At 41.1% G+C, this 22,034-nt stretch overlaps 1 protein-coding gene across 1 annotated transcript in view; it reads left to right on the top strand.

Annotated features, from left to right (window-relative positions):
• HisCl1 (Histamine-gated chloride channel subunit 1) overlaps positions 1 to 22,034 on the top strand; it is a 511,142-nt gene that overhangs the window by 341,188 nt on the left and 147,920 nt on the right. Inside the window, exon 10 of the mRNA XM_067139191.2 lies at positions 6,977 to 7,111. Within this exon, the coding sequence (XP_066995292.2) occupies positions 6,977 to 7,111 (135 nt within the window). The remainder of the gene's footprint in view (positions 1 to 6,976; positions 7,112 to 22,034) is intronic.

The raw sequence follows: 22,034 nt of genomic DNA, 5'->3' as shown, positions 1-22,034 counted from the left end.
TCCAACCATCAGCAGTCTCTCAAAAGAGTTTCACATGGTTTTCCATTTTGCACCAGGCAAATGATGGGGCTGTAACTTAACTAACGCTAGCGCTATCCCTTTGCCTTAAACCTTCTATGTGTTAGTTGAGACGGTAAGCCATCGGTCAAAAATAATCTGTCATACTCTACAATAGGATTTGATTTTTATTTCTGGTTTCTTAACAAATAACATGATATATTATGGCGACATGTTTTGGCCAAATAAATGACAAGCAATATGACAACGTTATCTAAAATACATTAAAGAACTTCCTTCGTTTTCTCTTTCAGAACACCTCGCTCGCTTAACACATTCCCATAGAGCCTCCTTCATTATTCACTGACTGTACCAAACGCAGTTTTTGTGTGTCTTATTTAATCCTGGAGAGTTGTAGTTTGAGTATCTTATTAACTTCTTAATGTATTTTCGCCCATGACCATTTTTTACAACTTGTTAGCTTCGCCCAAGATTTCTGTTCTTTTCTATCGTACTGCTTCATGCTCCTTAGTTCCTTTATGGTTTCTTCCTGTGAGGTTCATTTCCTGTTATCATGTTCTGCCTTCCATCTCTCTATACCCAAGGTAATGGCTGACAATTCTTATTAGCGTTAAGTGCTGATTGAATTAGTTACCTTGCGGTGGAAACGTTCACACGACTTTCGGCATACGCGTAACAAGCCAATCGATGGTAAAGAGATTTCCGCTGAATTTCTGTTCAAGTCGCTGATACTGGTTATTCAGTCGAAAGTTTTGGGGATACAGAAATTCTTCTTTATTGACACTTTCAAAGGAAAATCCGAGATATGTTTTCTCACTCACCCGTAAAGAATAATACATTACCATCACTAGTGGAGGTTTTCAGTTTGAAGGAGGAGATCGTCATTTAATTTTTGTAGTTATGTCCTATAAATATTGCCTGCGGACTTACAGTTGTAAGGATTTAAGGCATCTGTTAAGTGCAAACAAACTAAGCATTCCAATATCGTGTGAGACCTAATGAGCAAGTACTTTGTGTTTATTGTGTCATTGTTCTATATATTTATTTAAAAGTTCCGGGTTTTATGCCGAAATAAATTCAAAATTCTAATAATTATCGTAAAACCTATCCTCCAATTTAATTCCCATAGAATGTGCAATAAATATGTAGGTAGTGAAAAAACACTGTTCACAAATTTTAACAGATATTGTTTAAAAATGGCACTCTCTGAAACTAATACCAATTACTTAGATATAAGTTAATATAGTAAGGAGAACATAACTTTATCTGATGTCATAAAAACATTCCGTTCCCTTAAATCACGCGGTGTTTCAAAGAATTATGTACTCTTGTATGCAAGGTTAGTATATGAGAGGTTGCCCACAACAGGGGTTTCTGTGTTCGGAAGGCCTTGTCTACGCTCCAGTTATGACGTCACCGAGAGACCTGCCTCCCTGTAGGATGACATTCGACGCCATTCTTTTTAAGTCAGTGCAGTAAAATGTGAGTAGTGTGTGAGTTTAATATGTGCAAGTGAGTTGTAATTTTACTTTCATAGTTCCATGGTGCTTTATATGAGCTAGCGATTAGTCCTGAAGTGAATAGCTGCTTTCTTATTCCAGTGTTATTCTGAGTTCGACTTGACTTGATTTAATTCTCGGGTTGCATATGACGGGGCCCGGATTTTGATGACCTAATAAACGTCAAAAAAGGTCTAAAAGTCCTCAAAAATAACTTAAAATGAACGAGCAAACGACCCAGAAATATGAAGGAAAATACATGTTTACCCAAAATAATAAATATGTGCACTTTCCACATTACCTTCAACTCCCAATGGAGTAAATACAGTTAATAAGTGTCATCAAAAAAAAAATAATAATACAGGAACACATTACAGAATAATATTTAAATTATTTTATAAAGTGCAGTTCTTATACAAATCTGTATGTCGTAATTATTAGGATATTATGCAATTCCTGCCATCCACTGATATACTGGTTACGACGTGTTTGTCGTGACCCACGTTGCTGAATGATAAATCTTGTATATGCTCTCTCTTTAACTTCGCATATTCCTCAGAAAAATATCTAACCATCTGTCGAAGAAGCGATATACTTTTGCTCCCTAGGGATCTGCAAAAAAATTATTTTATTGGTGACCGTAAATAACTTGCTAGCAAAATATTTTTTCTGAGGTCTGATATGTTATTGGTGATTATAACATTGAGGCTGTACTTTATTTTCACCTAAGGGTGCTAGAGGTGTCTTACCCCTAACCCCCTAGTATTTTTTCCAGGTAGTAAGCCATAATACTATGTATTCCACCAAATTGTTGACTGGCAATTTTTTGTATGTAATAAAGTTATTTACATATTTCCTTACATATGTTCTGTAAATTTTCATAATATAAGAATTTTAGGATATCTTGTAAACACTACATGATAAAGCACTTCCGTTTATTCACTGAATTCTACACACTAATATTAGCGTTGTTCATATCGATGGCTTACTTCTAAAACCTCGTATCTCCCAATGCACTTTCTATCCATTTTCTTCCTTAAGACTGGTCCCGCCTCCCAGCCACATATGGATGTACAGTCCATCAGAACAATTTTCGTTGTGTTCATTTTCCTATGGCCATGTGTAAAGGAAAATGAACCTTAAATATGTTAAGCTGTAGGAGTGCTTAAATTCTCCATGAAAACAACATCCCTACAATACTGTATGATAAGGTCCATTTTCCTTTACACGTCTGCACAGGAAAATGAACACTACGAAAAAGGTTCTGATGGATTGCATATAAATATGTGGCTGGGAGGCGTGACCAGTGTTAAGGAATATAATGGGTAGGAAAAACATCGTAACATACGAGGTTTTAGAAGTAAGCCGACGATATATTTCATGCCTGGTAAAAAAAAGTTCGAAACATGATGAAATGAATTCAAATTTCCTTAAATTTACATTAAATCTCGAACATTGATATACATAATTACATAAAATCTGTACGAGTTATGGCTAATCTGCATCAAAGTTAACAAAACAAAGTTAATAAACAATGATAATGAAAACATTTCTTAACACAGTTAATACATTTATGTTAACAAACTTCTTCAACATTATGTCCACAACAGAAAAACTGTTTGTAAGGTTACGATGCATAGGGTCAGGAAGAAGAGACGCAAAGTGTATTAAAGAAAAATATTGGAAGGACATTTAGAATTAAGTTTGGAGAGAACACTTATGTCAGAACTTTTAATTCATGATACAGCAGGCTTTCAAAATTTTCTTGACAATGCCCCCACAGTACTTCCAGTTCTTGTTGACAGTAATTGGGCCTAAAACTTTAAGAAATTATACAGATTATCTGTAAGCCGGCTCCAGTAATGACAGTCTATTTTTATGGGTGTAACTTCAAGATTCCTAGCAACTGGTGACTCAAACATTTCAGATATATATTTGTCTAGAGTATCAAAACATGTAGTTTCAGTTATTGTATCCGAGGTGTTTGAAGCTTTACACAACAATCTGAAGGAATTGGTAAAGGTACGACCGAAATAAAACCTTCATTTAACCTAGTTAAAATAGTAGTATTTTGATGTTATACAAGTTATTATGGAAGGTTAGGTTATTCAGCGAGTATCTAAGCTGGATGTGAAACTACATTAGAACACAGCTAAAAGAATATCATAGAGAATTAAATATACTGCATATTAGAACTTTCGCTTGTTATTTGATAGTCAATTTTTTAGAAGAAATAAGAAAGCATCGTATTCCGTGCTACGAATTTGCGTGCTCTACTTGCGTCCTTTCGCATGTGCGAACCAAAATGTTAAGGAAAATACGAAAAGTGAATGAAAAGTTTCATTCACAAAAGTTAAAGATATTTTGTTTACTAACATGCTCGAGAAGTTAACGAACACGCTATTTTGTTTATTAACAGTCAAAAATGTTCATGAACATTGATGATTAACAGTGTTTATTAACAAACTTAACGAAGACATCTTGGTGTGGACGGACCTTTTCGGCGAAACAGTTGGGGTCTTCGAAATCAGCACATCGTTTTCCATATGAACCACCTATTTTCACCAAAACCGGAAAATCATTGCAAGCTAGTGATATTAATGCAGAACGAAGAAAAATGTCTTAAAACAAGAAATTAACGTAACGAATTGATGAAAATGAGAAAGTAATGAGAAAACGTTTTTTTTGCTAGTTGCTTTACGTCGCACAGACACAGATAGGTCTTATGGCGACGATGGGACAGGAAAGGCCTAGGGATGGGAAGAAAGCGGCCGTGGCCTTAAGGTACAGCACCAGCATTTGCCTGTTATGAAAATGGGAAACCACAGAAAACCCGGACTGCGGACAGTGGGATTACAACCCACTATCTCCCGGATGCGAGCTCACAGCTGCGCGCTCCTAACGCACGGCCAACTCGCCCGGTAACAAAGAACATAAAAGATCTGAAGATAAAAAGTGACGAAAGATGACAACAAATTTATAAATACACATTTCTGTAATTAGGGGGCATAATCAGGATTTATATATATATGTTAGCAATGCGTATGTTGCAAAAGTATGACCTGTCATCAAAATCCGGGCCCTGCATATAAACATGCCTGCTATGAGGTATACATTTGCTGTGTACAATAACAGCAGGGCGAAAACAAGGAATCATCCCTTCAAAAATCATATGAAATTCATACTACATTTTCCCCAAAACAATGAGGAGCTAAGAAAACAATTAATCCAAAGGTGCAGGCGTGATGGAAAGTTGAACGCCGATTCGTGCCGTCTGCGTTCCGAAAATGTATTTGATGGCAGTTTTAAATGGGATCTAAAGAGTAATTTTTTAGGGTTCTCTTCCAAACGTATGCTTAACAAAGACTATGCTCCCTCTATAGTTTGGGGAGTTTTTTTTATAGCATAGACCAAGTGTCATATGATAGAGTAAGAAGGAAAGGAAAGAGTTACGATAAAAATTGCCCGAAGTATTGTTACAAGATTCAGAATATAACACGACTATTGCGAGTCACCACTTCCTCCAGCCACTCAACCTTCCCATGTCTGTGATAATACTATGGCCCTCGCTGAAAACATTTCAAAGTTGAAAAAATAATTAGGTGACGAAAGAAAACTAATGATGATGAAATTACAAGAAGCGGAAAGCAAATGACATCAAAACTGCGTGTCTCTAAGAACTTGTGTAAGGACTTAATTAAACGTAGGAGGATAAAACATTCTGTTCAGATCATTCACGCAAAACTGGTAAACGATATGGAAGAAATTTTTACTAAAAATCAAAGAAAGATACTAAAACAATCAATAAAATTTATGAATTGGACTGATGAGGACGAATCGGTGGCTTTCACTTTAAGATATCTAGGGAAGAAAAGTTACATTTATATGAGATAAAACTGAATTACTCTCTGTCTTGACTTGCAACGCTGGAAAAAGATATCCTTTGGCTATCTCCTCCTGGAAATATCTGCTCCCGGAATTTCGGAATCTATGAATGGAGTACATTTTAACCAACCGAATGAACCAGGATTCACTCGAGAATTCGTTTTTCCCGATCTGTCCTCGAGGAGGATTATATGACCACACTACAGCGCTGAATTCTCTTTATCGTCTTCGGATGGTTATTTTCGGTAATAATGCCGGTAAAAGTCTGAAAGACAAGAACACGCGAACAGAAATCACAAATGCTACGGAATTGCGGAGTAACGTGTTGTGAGTTGGAAAATTCTTCTGCTGAGCGTTTTATGTCACTGTTCCAACATTTGCCGGTGAAACTGACACTGAAATGTAGGTCGAATATTTGAATTGCATTGCGGGTTGCGTGACTGAAACACAAAAGCACTCATACACACTTAAATATCCAAACAGACATAGAAGGAAGAGATCACAGTACGTATTGTTCGGGATTCTGTGTTCGAAGTCTGTCATACGGTGGTCTTACAGAGCCGAGGCCCCTCAGTGGTCACAAACAGTACGAGATATAGAGAAACGTTTTCCTGTTCTTACCCTGGACAGTCCGAGAAGAGGTTCGGGAGTAACACAATATGTGCAAGTGATTCTAATTTAAGTAGTGTTCTGGTAGCCGCATGTGTGAAAACAAGCACATATGCTCGTATAACGGTTTTTAAACGTTAGGAAAATGTGGAAGCAAACGTTATGCAGGATAGAGTAAAAAAAAGGTAAAGAAACTTACCAGTTAAAGTAAACTTCGCTTTCCTTGTTCGTTCTTTCGTTCACTTGTTTGTTTATTGATGATATTTGATACTCAGTTTTGTTTTATTCAGATGCTTTACTGAGTTTCAGTAGCACAGTGTGCCCACTAAAATCCTATTGGCAATAACGACGGTCTTGTGACGACATTAGTATTGTACATTATTATGTTATTTATCCTATATTTCCACAGTTGAGCAGGTATGTGAGACATACGAGCTTATAATTTTTTGGTTAAAATATATCGCAATCCCTGAACTCCACTTGGAAGCTCTCCTGCGATCGGAAGCGGACAACTTGCAGAGAGCAGGTCTCACTTTGACGTCACCGTCTAACAGACAATGACAGACAGACGTTACCCGTTGTTGGTAACCTGAATATAACAACCTTATCTTTCATGGGTGTCTGATGTATGTTAACATTCGGACGGCGGATACCACCATATTTTATAATTAACTTGAAAGAAAACTTTTCTAGTCATCTCCATCTGCATGAAACATAAACTTAACTTTTAAGGAAACGGATCTCATCACTATCGTACTTTGTATGTAACTACACCAATAAAGGAGAAGCAAGGTTTTCCGAATCACTTAATCACCCTCCCTCTCCCAAGCAATACCGCACATATACTTTATACAATATGTTTAAAATTTAATGTCGAACTCTAGACCTGTGGTATTTAACGCATCACTTTAAGTCTGTCGGTGCCATCTTAATTTGTCAGTGATTTATGTTTATTGTATTTCCAGTGTCACACACGGTACACGACCTAGTGTTCCTGTGGAATATGACTGATCCTCTGGTGGTGAACCCTGAAATAGAGTTGCCACAGCTGGACATTTCCAATAACTACACTGCCGATTGCACCATCGAGTACTCCACAGGTGAATATTATCGTTAGTATTGTCTTATATTTAAATAAGTTAATTATATATCCTAATAGAGTCTTATATTTAAATTAAATAGGATATTTAAAAATAAATGAATTATTTATATATTCTGATATAGTATTATATTTAAATTATGTAAGGTAATTGGATGGTGTCATGTATCAGCCGACTATGCGCCAATTCTTAAGTTTGGAATAACACGCGTTAGAAGTTTTGGGAACATTATTGATTCTAGCAACAGTTATTTTATTCTGATGGGCTTGATAGTATAATAATAAAAATAGAATTTAATGTTGTGGTTCATAATGTGAATTTGGTATAATTATTATTACGAATGATTTATCGAACTAATCCACCGAGCAATTAGCCGCGCTGTTCGAGTCATGTAGCTATCAGCTTGCATTCGCGAGATAGTGGGTTCAAATCTCACTGTCGGCAGCCCTGAAGTTGATTTTTCTTTTTTTCCCATTTTCACACCAGACAAATGCTGGGGCTGTATCTTAATTAAGGCCACGGTCACTTCCTTCCCACTCCTAGCCCTTTCCTAACCCATCGTCGCCATAAACCTACCTGTGTCGGTGCGACGTAAAGCAGATTGTAAAACATAGACCTGGTTGAATAATGGACATACACTGACTGACAGAGCAAATGCAACACCAAGAAGGAGTGGTTCGAAAGGGATGAAAGTTGGGGAAAAAACAGAGACGGCACGGACGAATAATTGATGTTTATTTCAAACCGATATGCAGGTTACACAATGCGCACGGCATCGACTCAGTAGGATGTAGGACCACCGCGAGCGGCGATGCACGCAGAAACACGTCGAGGTACAGAGTCAATAAGAGTGCGGATGGTGTCCTGAGGGATGGTTCTCCATTCTCTGTCAACCATTTGCCACAGTTGGTCGTCCGTACGAGGCTGGGGCAGAGTTTGCAAACGGCGTCCAATGAGATCCCACACGTGTTCGATTGGTGAGAGATCCGGAGAGTACGCTGGCCACGGAAGCATCTGTACACCTCGTAGAGTCTGTTGGGAGATGCGAGCAGTGTGTGGGCGCGCATTATCCTGCTGAAACAGAGCATTGGGCAGCCCCTGAAGGTACGGGAGTGCCACCGGCCGCAGCACATGCTGCACGTAGCGGTGGGCATTTAACGTGCCTTGAATACGCACTAGAGGTGACGTGGAATCATACGCAATAGCGCCCCAAACCATGATGCCGCGTTGTCTAGCGGCAGGGCGCTCCACAGTTACTGCCGGATTTGACCTTTCTCCACGCCGACGCCACACTCGTCTGCGGTGACTATCACTGACAGAACAGAAGCGTGACTCATCGGAGAACACGACGTTCCGCCATTCCCTCATCCAAGTCGCTCTAGCCCGGCACCATGCCAGGCGTGCACGTCTATGCTGTGGAGTCAATGGTAGTCTTCTGAGCGGACGCCGGGAGTGCAGGCCTCCTTCAACCAATCGACGGGAAATTGTTCTGGTCGATATTGGAACAGCCAGGGTGTCTTGCACATGCTGAAGAATGGCGGTTGACGTGGCGTGCGGGGCTGCCACCGCTTGGCGGCGGATGCGCCGATCCTCGCGTGCTGACGTCACTCGGGCTGCGCCTGGACCCCTCGCACGTGCCACATGTCCCTGCGCCAACCATCTTCGCCACAGGCGCTGCACCGTGGACACATCCCTATGGGTATCGGCTGCGATTTGACGAAGCGACCAACCTGCCCTTCTCAGCCCGATCACCATACCCCTCGTAAAGTCGTCTGTCTGCTGGAAATGCCTCCGTTGACGGCGGCCTGGCATTCTTAGCTATACACGTGTCCTGTGGCACACGACAACACGTTCTACAATGACTGTCGGCTGATAAATCACGGTACGAAGTGGGCCATTCGCCAACGCCGTGTCCCATTCATCGTTCGCTACGTGCGCAGCACAGCGGCGCATTTCACATCATGAGCATACCTCAGTGACGTCAGTCTACCCTGCAATTGGCATAAAGTTCTGATCACTCCTTCTTGGTGTTGCGTTTGCTCTGTCAGTCAGTGTGTATTTCTATAATGGATGATACATGACAACCACTTTCATTCCTTACTGTTTGTAGAGTGGCAGTTCAACATTTCGTCCTTAAACTCATGAATACATGCCAAACTGTAGCATCAACGAGACGATAATGCCACGCTGTGTAAAGATACTGCAAATGATTTCTCCTGTAACAATGTAATAAGGGGCTGGCTTGCCGAGGCGGTAAACGCGTGCTCGTTTCGCCCGGAAGAACGTGGGTTCGAATCCCCGTCAGTAAGTCGTAAAATTTAAGAAATGAGATTTCCACTTCCGGAGGTGCATACGGCCCTGATGTTCACTCATCCTACACCAAAAATGAGTACCAGGTTAATTCTTGGGGGCAAAGGCGGCCGGACGTAGGGCTAACCACTGTACCCCATCAAGTGCCGAGGTTACGGATAGTGGAAGCCTTTACCTTCCACCGCTCCAAGGGCCTTCATGGCCTGTACGGAGAAGACTTTGCTCTTTGCTTTGCTTTTGTAACAATGTAATATAGTGAAGGTAGTAATAAAGATTTACAATATGAAGTTAATATAATTATATTAATCTGAGTACAAGATTTCAGGAACCTGAAATATGTGGCAGGATTTACGCATCATTCAGTTACGGACCATCTAAGCGCCATCAGAACTAGGTCTGTCCTTATGACTCTTCGTGTTACGAGAAGCGCAATAAATCGCCGATTTGGGAATCCAGTGGAATCTTACTCAACGTCTGGAAGACTTATTGTCATTACAATTTTGCTTTAGGTCACAATGTCTTACGGCGACAATGGGATAGGAAAGACCTAGGAGTGGGAAGGAAGCGATCGTGGCCTAATTTAAGGTACAGTCACAGCATTTGCCTGATGTGAAAATGGGAAACCACCGAAAACCGTTTTCAGGACTGCCGACAGTGGGGTTCGAACCCACTATCTCCCGGATGTAAGCTCACAGATGCGCTCCCATAACCACACAGCCAACTCGCCCTGTACTGGAAGATTTAGACTTTGCCGATGACTAATTCTTACTTGCTCATAGTTGTAGAGATATGGAAATTAAACTTAAAGATCAGGAATATGAAGCGCAGGAAGATAGACTTCGGATTAACATTAAGATGACAAAGGAAATGCGATTGAGAAACCGAAATAATACACCGTTGCAACTGGGTGGGCAGGATCTAGAGAGGGTGGATAGTCTCTGATACCTAGTAAACACTGTCACGGTGAACGGATGGGAAGATGAAGATGTTACCAACCGTTTGAACAAAGCTAAGGGTGCGTTCGCAGCACTCCGTCCTACGTCGAGGTCTAAAGAACTCCGTATGTGAACTAAACTGCGGATCTTCAATAGTACTGTACTTCTGCTTTACTCGTGTGAAACCTGGGAAGCGACCAGGTCTTTGACATGGAAAATTCAATAGTATGTGAACTAAACTGCGGATCTTCAATAGTACTGTACTTCTGCTTTACTCGTGTGAAACCTGGAAAGCGACCAGGTCTTTGACATGAAAAATTCAGACCTTACGAACATCTTACGGATATACTGGCCATAAGTGGTGTCAAATTGGAAGTGTGAAAGAGAACGCAGCAATTAAAGACTGAACAGCAAATCAAGAAAAGAAAGTGGCAGTGGTTTGTCCATACACTGCGTAGACCTGTTGACAGCATAGCAAAACATGGTCTCGAGTGGAATCCACAAGGCCAGAGAAGGAGAGGAAGACATAAGATGACATTGAGGAGATTAGTGGATACAGAGAGTGAGCATCTTGGGTACCCATGGGGAAAGCAGAAACACATGGCACATCACAGTCTCAGATGGCGAGACCTTGCCTAGGCCCTATGCTCCTCAACAGGAGTTTAAGGAATTAAAGGAGAAGAAGATATACTTGCTATGAGTGAGAAGTTTTCTCTTCGGTTAAAACCTCACTTAATACAGGCTTCTTAATTACCATGCTGAGAATGTTCTGCCCTTTGCTTGTTAATGAGATACTGCGCCCTGGTGGGGGTGTGATAGGCGTCATTCAATTGTAATTAATAATTGAGGAATATACCGGGTGGTACAGCTGCCCCTATTCACGCAGTTTTATGCAACCCGCAGATTATAGTCGAACCTAAAAATATTGACCTTGACTACTCACTACAATGTCTGCTCTTACAACGCTTTCCATAATTCGTTTATTCGTGTCAACCAAATCAGCATTAATGATAAAATACCGATTGATGGTAAATCGTGAAAATTATGTGTCGCAGAAACGTCCTGTACAGAGAATACTATTGGTAAATGACTAGAAGTAGCAGCAACACAACAGGGCTAAACAGCAACCCGTGATAGCCGAGCTTGCTAAAAGTTAGAGGAGAGTACCGGTGTTCGTTAGTAGGCGGTTCGAGTCCTGTGTACGACGAATATTTTTATTGCGTTGTTGATGTTCGTGAGAGTCGTGTTGTTGGCGACAAATCTAAATCATGATCAGTTCTGTCCGCCTCTGTGGTGTAGTGGTTAGCGTGATTAACTACCACCCCCGGAGGCCCGGGTGCGATTCCCGGCTCTGCCACGAATTTTGAAAAGTGGTACGAGGGCTGGAACGGGGTCCACTCAGCCTCGGGAGGTCAACTGAGTAGAGGTGGGTTCGATTCCCACCTCAGCCATCCTGGAAGTGGTTTTCCGTGGTTTCCTACTTCTCCTCCAGGCGAATGCCGGGATGGTACCTAACTTAAGGCCACGGCCGCTTCCTTCCCTCTTCCTTGCCTATCCCTTCCAATCTTTCCATCCCTCCACAAGGCCCCTGTTCAGCATAGCAGGTGAGGCCGCCTGGGCGAGGCACTGGTCATACTCCCCAGTTGTATCCCCCGACCAAGAGTCTGAAGCTCCAGGACACTGCCCTTGAGGCGGTAGAGGTTGGATCCCTCGCTAAGTCCGAGGGAAAAACCGAACCTGGAGGGTAAACAGATGGTGATGATGATGATCAGTTCTCATATTGCAGGTACTCAGCTATGTTTGTTTTTTAAGGAGCTCTTAAAAGAGCTATTTGCAATAAAGTGAGATTGTACCGACAGCGGTGCGATGGGCTTATGCATGGCCACTCAATTAATGAAGCAAATGTTCAAAATGACCACCTGCTTCGTTAATGCACATCTGAGCACGGTGGAGGAGAGACATTCTTGCTTGCTGCAACATATGTGGTGGAATCTGCCTGCAGGCTTCCGTGATGAGCCGCCGTAAATGATTCGGGTTCTCAGGCTCCTGCTCATAGACTCTTTCCTTTAAATAACCCCAGAGGAAAAAGTCGAGTGGAGTAAGGTCAGGTGATCTAGCCGGCCATGTGACCGGACCCCCTCGTCCAATCCATCGTCCAGGATATGTCCTATGCAAGTGGTTCCGTACTGCCAACGACCAGTATGGGGGAGCTCCATCCTGCTGGAACCACATCCGTAACCGTGTCATAAGGGGCACATCCTCCAATAAGAGTGGGAGGTACTCACGAAGAAACTCTAGATAGCGTCGTCCCGTGAGGTTTCCTTCGAAGAAATATGGTCCAATTATCTTGTCACGTAGTATCCCGTTGACGCCCCATTGTACCTGAAATCGAGCTCCCCTGATCCAGTGAGGATTTTCAACGCTCCAGTAATGGAAGTTGTGACGATTAACAGTTCCGTTGTTGTGAAATCTGGATTCATCACTAAAGAGAATGTCCATTAAGAAATTCGCATCAGCTTCAACTCTTTGTAATATCCATTGCGAAAATTCTATCCGTTTTGGAAAGTCATCTCCGTGAAGTTCCCGGTGCAGCTGTTGATGGAAAGGGTAGAATTTATGGCGGTGCAATATTCGCAGTACAGATACATGACTGATGTTCAGTTCATTTCCTATGGCCCGTGAGCTTGTGTGCGGGTTGTATGCAATTGCATTTTGAACAGCTTCGTCGTTATTTCCAGACGTTACTGGAGCATCCCGAACGGGGGGTAATGTATGAAATGACCCCGTTGCACGCAACCGTCTTTCAACACGTCGAAATGTATCTGCAGTTGGCAGCCTTCGTCCAGGAAATCGTTCTTGATACAAGCGTCTGGCTTCCCGTGCATTTTGCCTTGCTTCTCCATAAAGTAGTACCATATTCACATAATCATCCCGTGAATACATAATGTTTGCTTTCGTGCTTACCGTACAGTACGTGCTCACACGTTGCTGCTAGGATTACGATATGCTGTTTCATGTGCCCTACGTATGAAGTGTAGACCGCTGTTAGTTGGTCTTCGAGTCGAACGTGCGCAGTTGCTTGGTTGAATGGGTGGGTCAGAATGTTGACAACACGTGCACTGCGCTTCATTCCCTGTAGTCGTTTGCCATATGGAAGTCGCATGTTATTATTCCTTTCGTATGTACGCTTTCGTCCGCCTCTGTGGTGTAGTGGTTAGCGTGATTAGCTGCCACCCCCGGAGGTCCGGGTTCGATTCCCGGCTCTGCCACGAAATTTGAAAAGTGGTACGAGGGCTGGAACGGGGTCCACTCAGCCTCGGGAGGTCAACTGAGTAGAGGTGGGTTCGATTCCCACCTCAGCCATCCTGGAAGTGGTTTTCCGTGGTTTCCCACTTCTCCTCCAGGCGAATGCCGGGATGGTACCTAACTTAAGGTATGTATTAACGTTCGAAATCGCCTTTTTCGCCCAAAAATGCCATTTTAATTTTTTCACTGGAAATGAAAGCTTGAAATCTCTACTTCAAAATGAGATATAATTCATACATATATTCCAACTGTAAGTATCCGAAAATAAGATTTAACTAGCCACGTGCGTGCGTGATAAGGGGCGTGACTGCAGTGTCCTGCCTACATGTAAACATCTCGTCAGATTTTCTTATTCTAATTTACCTCTTTGGTGTGACATGCCTCCTGAGTACATAGTTCATAGTTCTGATTAACAGATGTCAATACTTGTATATTCCAAAGACTTTTATTCCATTGATAGGCAACGGATATAAACAAACCTTCCTTGTGGCCAAGTGGTTTTTCACATTGCGACCAAAGAGCTTGTTTCTCTGTGAGTGTGTATAAAATGGGTTCTAAAAGCCAATGTAGAGCAAAGAAAAAGAGAAAATTTCATGGAAACAGACATAGTAAGGTGAATGTCAGTGTTGCTTGTGCTATCAATATAAATAGTGAGACGGGAGGTAGGCCTAATGTAAGGGAATCATTTGCTAGTGATTCTCAGTCCAAACTTTCATCTGTAAATATTGAATCTGATAGTGCTAGTGACATTTACAGTATTATTATTGACATACTGCTTTACACGTATATTGTCTGCATTAGCTTGCCCTAGTTGCTTCAGCTGTAATACAGTTTTTGTAGAAAACCTAGAAATTCTGAGATTTGGTTGGGGAATGTCCCTTGCATTGTTTTGCAGCAACTGTGATTATGAATTCCGCAACTGACAGGAGCACTCATCGATAAGATGCAAAATTATTTGGAATTGCTTTACGTTCCAATACAAGCAGTATTCACGCCATGTCAAATGGCATATGGGCCACATTGTACCATTTGATAGCAACAGAGGACCGTCCCACCCACCATTGGTGTCCTGTAGGAACTGACAGCTGGTGCTCATATCAGTGAGCTAAAGCAAATAATGAGATAGAACAATTTTAATTCAAACCAGGCCTGTCCTTTGGCATTCTTCAAACTGAAGCCTATATATGAGCTACTCACCGACCCAGAAATGCTAAGTCCTTGCATGGATTGACTCAAAATAATGAGTCATTCAATGCCATGGTATGGAGAAGGTGTCCTAAGGAGACATAAATGTGGGGCTTGATACCTAAAAAATTAGGAGTGATGGATGCAGTTTGCCATTTCAACTGGGAGAACGGAGTGGAAATAGAAATACTAAAGAGGATGGGAATTGCTCCTGGCAAGTAAGTACACATTATCTGGTGTACTTGAAGCTGATGCAATACGGTTGCACAAAGGTGCAAATCAAAGTCCTGCAGAACAAAAGCTGAGGAGGCAGTACTTGAGAGGCAGAAGGAAACTAAAAGAAGACAAGAAACTTCTAAAAGAGGGTAGAGCCTATGGAACAGGCAAGTTTCTAGGTGCCCAAATAAGTGGGTTATGTTCATAACTTAGTCCTAAAACTTCAGTGCTGTTTTTCTTGAATGTAATTTTTGCACACCTTCCCACATTTCAAATACATTTAAATATCCTTAAAATTGAGATAGAAAAATCAATGATAGATTAAATTAAAGCTAATGAATGTGGAAATGTTGTAAACTAGTACTTTCTTAATATTGTGAATATTGTTATCGTTATTATTATTTTTATAGCCATTGTAACAAGGGTGATGAATTATTTTTAAACTGTTGTCAAAAATTATGTCTAGCTCCCTTTCTGTTTTTGATAATTAGAAGATCCTAGTTCACAACATTCTATGAATGAAATACTTCAACTTGGTGAAAACAATTTCAAGATTATAACATTTTTGGAAATTTGATGACATTTTGAAAATTTATGTGTTTTTTTCATTAAACTAATTTTTTGGGTGAAGATAAGGCACAAAATTTTGATTGCATTATACGAAACTGTTAGTCTAATATTTTTTGTTTTATGGTACGAAACTCAAAAAAAATCGGTTCAGAATTGTGGATTTTCCTTCGAAACGTTAAAACATACCTTAAGGCCACGGCCGCTTCCTTCCCTCTTCCTTGCCTATCCGTTCCAATCTTCCCATCCCTCCACAAGGCCCCTGTTCAGCATAGCAGGTGAGGCCGCCTGGGCGAGGTACTGGTCATACTCCCCAGTTGTATCCCCGACCAAGAGTCTGAAGCTCCAGGACACTGCCCTTGAGGCGGTAGAGGTTGGATCCCTCGCTAAGTCCGAGGGAAAAACCGAACCTGGAGGGTAAACAGATGATGATGATGATGATGATGATGATGTATGCTTTCTTTGTAAAGGTGGCAAATTACTTTTGAGACTTAAGAACGTTAAATATTTATTACGAATGGCCTTACAAGTATAATATAAAAATAAAATTGAAAAGCTCGTAACTAGATTCGAACTCTAAATGCCTGCTAACATATCGTATGCTCGCTGCGATTGGTGCCATGTAGCTACTGCAGGCGACAAAGAATTGGTCTCGTAGCTCTGTACTAATGGAATTACCTAGGCTATCGCTTCGATACTGATCGTTGATGTTAAATTTCTGAACTCGAATGTGCAAACACCACAGTGAACTAAAGAATCGCGTCTCTCTTACGCCCAGATAGTTGCAACCATTTTCTACGCGTTACTTGGTTGAATGAGTCCAGCGTTATGTTTCAGGCGGTATTCACAATCGGTGCGTATGTGGCGATATTTATGATACCTGTTTATTATAACTTCCGTAGAAGAATATCGGAGACTTCAGAAAGGTCTTCGTAAACGATGCCTAGGCGAATACGAAATGACATTAAAAAATGCATGACTCAAGAACGGTTGGAACCCTTCCTGCTTCAAGTAACCTATCGAGGTACGTCTTCCATACGTAATTCCGCGCAGCTATTTGCAACGTACAAGCGCCATCCTTGTAACTCTGTATTCACAAGGAGAGCGGAAGTTCCCGCTTCGACAAGTTACTGATGAGTTACAGCCTTATGGTCCCGTTTTATGCCTTTTTTGATCGCTCTAACAGTAGTAATTACATGGCGTAAGCTATCACATCTGCTGTACAGCATTTGCGTGCCACAGATTATAAACTACAGTGCAAAACACGTTTATATCAATTTCGATGTGATGAGACTGTACAAAATGGTGGTGCATTGACATGTCTGTAATTGGTCTTACCCTATCACGTTTTCTATGATACCACGACCGCCCTTTCTATCAAAAGAAAATGGCCTTTTGGACCAATCAGGTGCGCAATTCTCTACCGACAGCTATAGGCGTGTTTATGGTTTGTACAGTATAGTAACATTTCATAAAATGGTACAGTGTTTTTGAGATGGACCTCACTTACTGCCTTTTGTACCATTTTTCCATTGTGCGGAGAAGTCTACATCGGGTTACCTGCACATAACATTGCTGTAAGGTGTTGCGCAAGATGGAACTAAGAGGCATTTACGTCCTAGCTGGTTGCATATATCATCATCATCATCATCTGTTTACCCTCCAGGTTCGGTTTTTCCCTCGGACTTAGCGAGGGATCCCACCTCTACCGCCTCAAGGGCAGTGTCCTGGAGCTTCAGACTCTTGGTCGGGGGATACAACTGGGGAGTATGACCAGTACCTCGCCCAGGCGGCCTCACCTGCTATGCTGAACAGGGGCCTTGTGGAGGGATGGGAAGATTGGAAGGGATAGGCAAGGAAGAGGGAAGGAAGCTGCCGTGGCCTTAAGTTAGGTACCATCCCGGCATTTGCCTGGAGGAGAAGTGGGAAACCACGGAAAACCACTTCCAGGATGGCTGAGGTGGGAATCGAACCCACCTCTACTCAGTTGACCGCCCGAGGCTGAGTGGACCCCGTTCCAGCCCTCGTACCACTTTTCAAATTTCGTGGCAGAGCCGGGAATCGAACCCGGGCCTCCGGGGGTGGCAGCTAATCACGCTAACCACTACACCACAGAGGCGGACTGGTTGCATATATTCGGGAAAAAATAGGGGCAGCTGTACCACCCGGTATATTTCATATACCGAAGCAAGAATATTTTACTTTATATATTGTAAGTATGGGCCAGTTCGAATGGTATGGTGAAACGTATCACAGACTGATGTCTCCTCTAAGATTAAGAAATACAATGGCCAGCAGAATTAGTTTCCTCAGAAATTGTGACGAGGGGAAAAGGAGAGTCAGTGGAAAGTTTCATAGCCTCGGGCGTTGTTATAGTTGGAACAAGGGATGGGCCGAGAGCAGAATTCCTAGAAATGACGTCAGGGTAACTCCAGTGAACCAAACGAGGGCTGGGCGCAAGGTTGGTACTTAAAGAAAAAATATGAAACTTCTCAGTCCCGCGTAAGCTTGGACCAATCGTAAAATTCGCCGAGCAGAAGCAGTCACGACAACTTCGTATTGTAAGCACTATCAACGTTAACTCCACGGATTAAATTTATAGAAGGAAATTGATTATAAATTCAAGATAAGGTGAAATTCAGAAGCCTAACCATATAATAAAAATTATTAATTGAGGGAGATTGACTGGCATAATTCTGAGAATTCATGGACGCTATCCGTTGATTGGCTGCAGGCAAGAGTCGCTACAAACGGCGCGAAATCTCCCGCCCGAAATTCAGGAGCTAAATTCACGATTATATTAATTACCAGCGAACGATATTATTTGAGAATTGGCATAGAGGCTATAATAACATAATTACATCGGTAGATCCCCAGTTTAAGCCACTGGCAGGGCCGCAAATAGCCGTACGAGAATATTGGAACTACGCGCCTTGAGATGATCTCTCGTGAACTCGGAGGAGGGGTGAGATGAATATAAATACATGGTCGAGGAGACGGAAGTAACTTACTTCTGAAGATTTGTTCGAGCCGTTACTACGCCAGGGTGCGCACTAACTCGTGGAGTATTGTTTGAGATGTTATTAAGTTACGTAGCACAGTGATCCAGGACGTGCATTAGTTCATATTACAGTCTTGAACAGTCTACTAGCAGGAGTTCAAATATTCACAGAACTCATTAAATCAAAACCTACGTGAGAACGGTCGCGGGTGTTCAATGTAATTTTTCCAAGTGAACAGTCAATTACTGATACCTGGTCAGCCACGCGAACGTGAGACAGGAGAATCGAGTGCGCGCCGGGCCGTTGAAGGTGATACCGAGGTATCCCATTTTCCTAGTGTCAGGGGAAGGAACGAAGAATGTACATTTACATTAAGTAGGCTAGATAAAAAGCCAAGAGTGAAAAATGTATGTGTTAAATTTAGAGTGGAAAATATTCCATGTGCAAAAAGTTATTTGTTTTTATAAGATTTAAAATGTATAACGTTGAAAAGTGTCAAGCATTACCTCCTCAAGCTGGCATGAATACCAGTAGGATGCAGTGCTAAAAACTGGATGGGCGCGATGCTCCTCGTCCAGTTTAGCAAACTACAAGGCTGAGATGAGTACCTATGAATGTAAATTTGTAGATTGCTAACGTTAACGGGAGGAAATCATATTCTCTCAATATGGTAAATTGATTGTGAAACGAGCCGCCGCCGGCTCACGTAAATTCAGAGTTAGATAGACAAAGGGACAAATTAATATGTATATAATTAGATCAAGCACTCACCATAAATTTGATTATTTAATAGAGTAGATTAAGGTCGATTTGTTTCCCCTGGCATCGAAGTCCATCCTCCCTACTTTCTCATTTACCGCGGCTGAGGTCGAGAGCAAACGGGTCGACGGTCTGTTCGCTATAAATGGGCACTAAATTAATTATCTAGAAAGTACGGGAATCTAATATGAGAGGAATATGACCTTCACTGCTAAATAAGAAGAATGGTGTTCCATATTTTAAAACATAAACTTTAATAAAACTGAGAAAAACACATACGAAATTATATACGAGAAATCCGCCATATTACATCAAGGAAATATACATTAATTTTCTGAACCGTGACTTAAATGTCTCTCCAGTCTCTACCTGAATTGAATCTTTGCACTTCCTACTTGAGGTGCCTAATATCAAACATGGACATGCGCCACCTATATCAAAACTGAGTTAAGGATTGATCCTTATAGCATTTTTAATGCTCTCTCTTAATTAGTGGTGTGTCTTTCATAAACGAATATTTGTAAGTAATTTTTAACATAGAAATGCAGTTTCTTTCATAATCGGACACCTCCAGACGAAGTTTGTATCAAGAACGGACATGAACGTTTCAGCCAATCATATTGCTACAAGTGACATCAGACTGTCACGGCGACCAGAGAATTTTTATCGACATCTTAAGGAAGAAAGAGGAGGACCGTTTTTTAATGTCCTATAATTGCCAAAACAACCTCGTTTTGCCTAAATTAAGTGATCAGTCGGCTTATTATTCCAGACAACTCTGCTGTTACAATCTGTCTGTTGTAATAGGCACATCTCAAAGCAAACTGCGCCATGATAATGTGTCTGTTTATACGTGGCTGGAGAATTAGGGAAAGAAATCATCAAACGAAATAGCATGAGCGGTTGTCAATGAGTTATGATCTAATGATTTACAAGGCTTCACTTCAGTCAAGTTGATTGCTGATGGCTGCGCCGGCCAAAATAAAAACAGTAATATGTTGGCGATGTGTGCAAAGTGGCTTACAACGTATGCACCAACTTCTGTTGACAAATTTAAACTGGAATTTCTAGTTACTGGACATTCATATTTGCCTCCAGATAGGATTTTTGGACTCATTGAGAAAGACCTTAAGAAGGTGACGGCCATAGTAAGTCCTGATGGACGTCTTGAGGTGTTCAAAATGTACGGCACAGTGAAAGTGATTGGACAAACCTTGGAACCACTGAATTGGAAAGAACAAGTACAGATTTATCTGAAATATGCTAGTCAACTTCATTTCAATATTTCACAGTGTAAACGAATTGTACTCAGGAGCACGAAAAGAGGCAATGTTGTAGTTAAAGGTGAGGTGGAAACAGGTATTGAGCGTAAGATCACGAAAGCATGACAGTCTAATGTTAATGAATCCTTTACTTCTGATATTGGCATGAATGTAAACCCATAGACACTTAAAGATGTTGACAAACTACTAGGAAAGCACTTCAGAAAAGATTGGAAATTAATGCCTCTCTTAAGTGGTATGTCGAAGTCATCAATAAGAACATTTGTAGTGAAAATGAACAAGCTGTTAATGATTATTTATGAATGTGATTGTTTTGAAGGCCCTTGTGATGAACCAGAGGTTATTTGCCCAGAAATACAGTGAAGCAAGAACTGAAATGAATGTTAAAAATGTTAACAAAGTATAAGAATAGCCTTATTTCTTTCATATTTTATTTATATTTCCTTTAAAATGGCAGTATACTTCCGTGTCATCCTGCAACTTTTTTCCAAATATTGGGATAGTTCGTTTCAAAAGTGGACAATTGCATGGATGTTTGTATCAAAAATGGACAAAAGCCATTCTCGGTTTCAGAAATGGACAGCATCATATTTGAACGTGTTTTACATTGACTTAGACTGAAATTCCTAAGTGTCGACCATGATTTTCTTGTTCATAGGGCAGGAAATATGACACACACAAATTTTCACACATATAACGGGGGTTTAACATAGAGAAACAAAAATGTGACTCTACTGAAAAATTAACAAAATGGCTTTTGTCCGTGTTTGATACTAGGCACCTGACTTACAACATTGTCGAAGAGACGTCCCCCTTCTAACTAATAAACACTCGCTAACACTCATTATATTACTTCACTCTGAATGATTTAAACACACACACATAATGAAAGGCACGTCTCGTAGAAGGAATATAATTATTCACTATTCCTGTTTTAGTTTCATGGTGGTTGAGGCATTTAATAAAGCTATATTAAGCACAATGCCTAGACAGGTGAAAATCATATCACAGCAATAGCATATTAAATCCCATCTAAATATTCTGATAAATGATTATGCTGTCGCCTAACGCTAGTTTCTCCAGGATATTCTTACATACTATTTTAAAAAGTAGATTCTAAACAACGTTGTTTTCCTACAATACAATACAATCAACGAATAATACCAGCACACAATATGAACAATACTAATTACCTCTAAAAGAGACACAAGAATTATAACATTTTATATACAAGAATGCAGGTAGAAGGCACAATTCTTCCAGGGTTACTGACAATAATCATGGTCAGCGTTGTGAGATGGAGTCAAACCCATGCTCTCCAGACATCCAGGATGCATTTCCGTGAAATTCCCTACATCTA

Source organism: Anabrus simplex, chromosome 2 (assembly GCF_040414725.1).
Source record: "Anabrus simplex isolate iqAnaSimp1 chromosome 2, ASM4041472v1, whole genome shotgun sequence".
NCBI classification, from domain to species: domain Eukaryota; kingdom Metazoa; phylum Arthropoda; class Insecta; order Orthoptera; family Tettigoniidae; genus Anabrus; species Anabrus simplex.
Note: the sequence above shows the minus strand (reverse complement) of the source record. Positions and strands in the feature narration are given on the sequence as shown.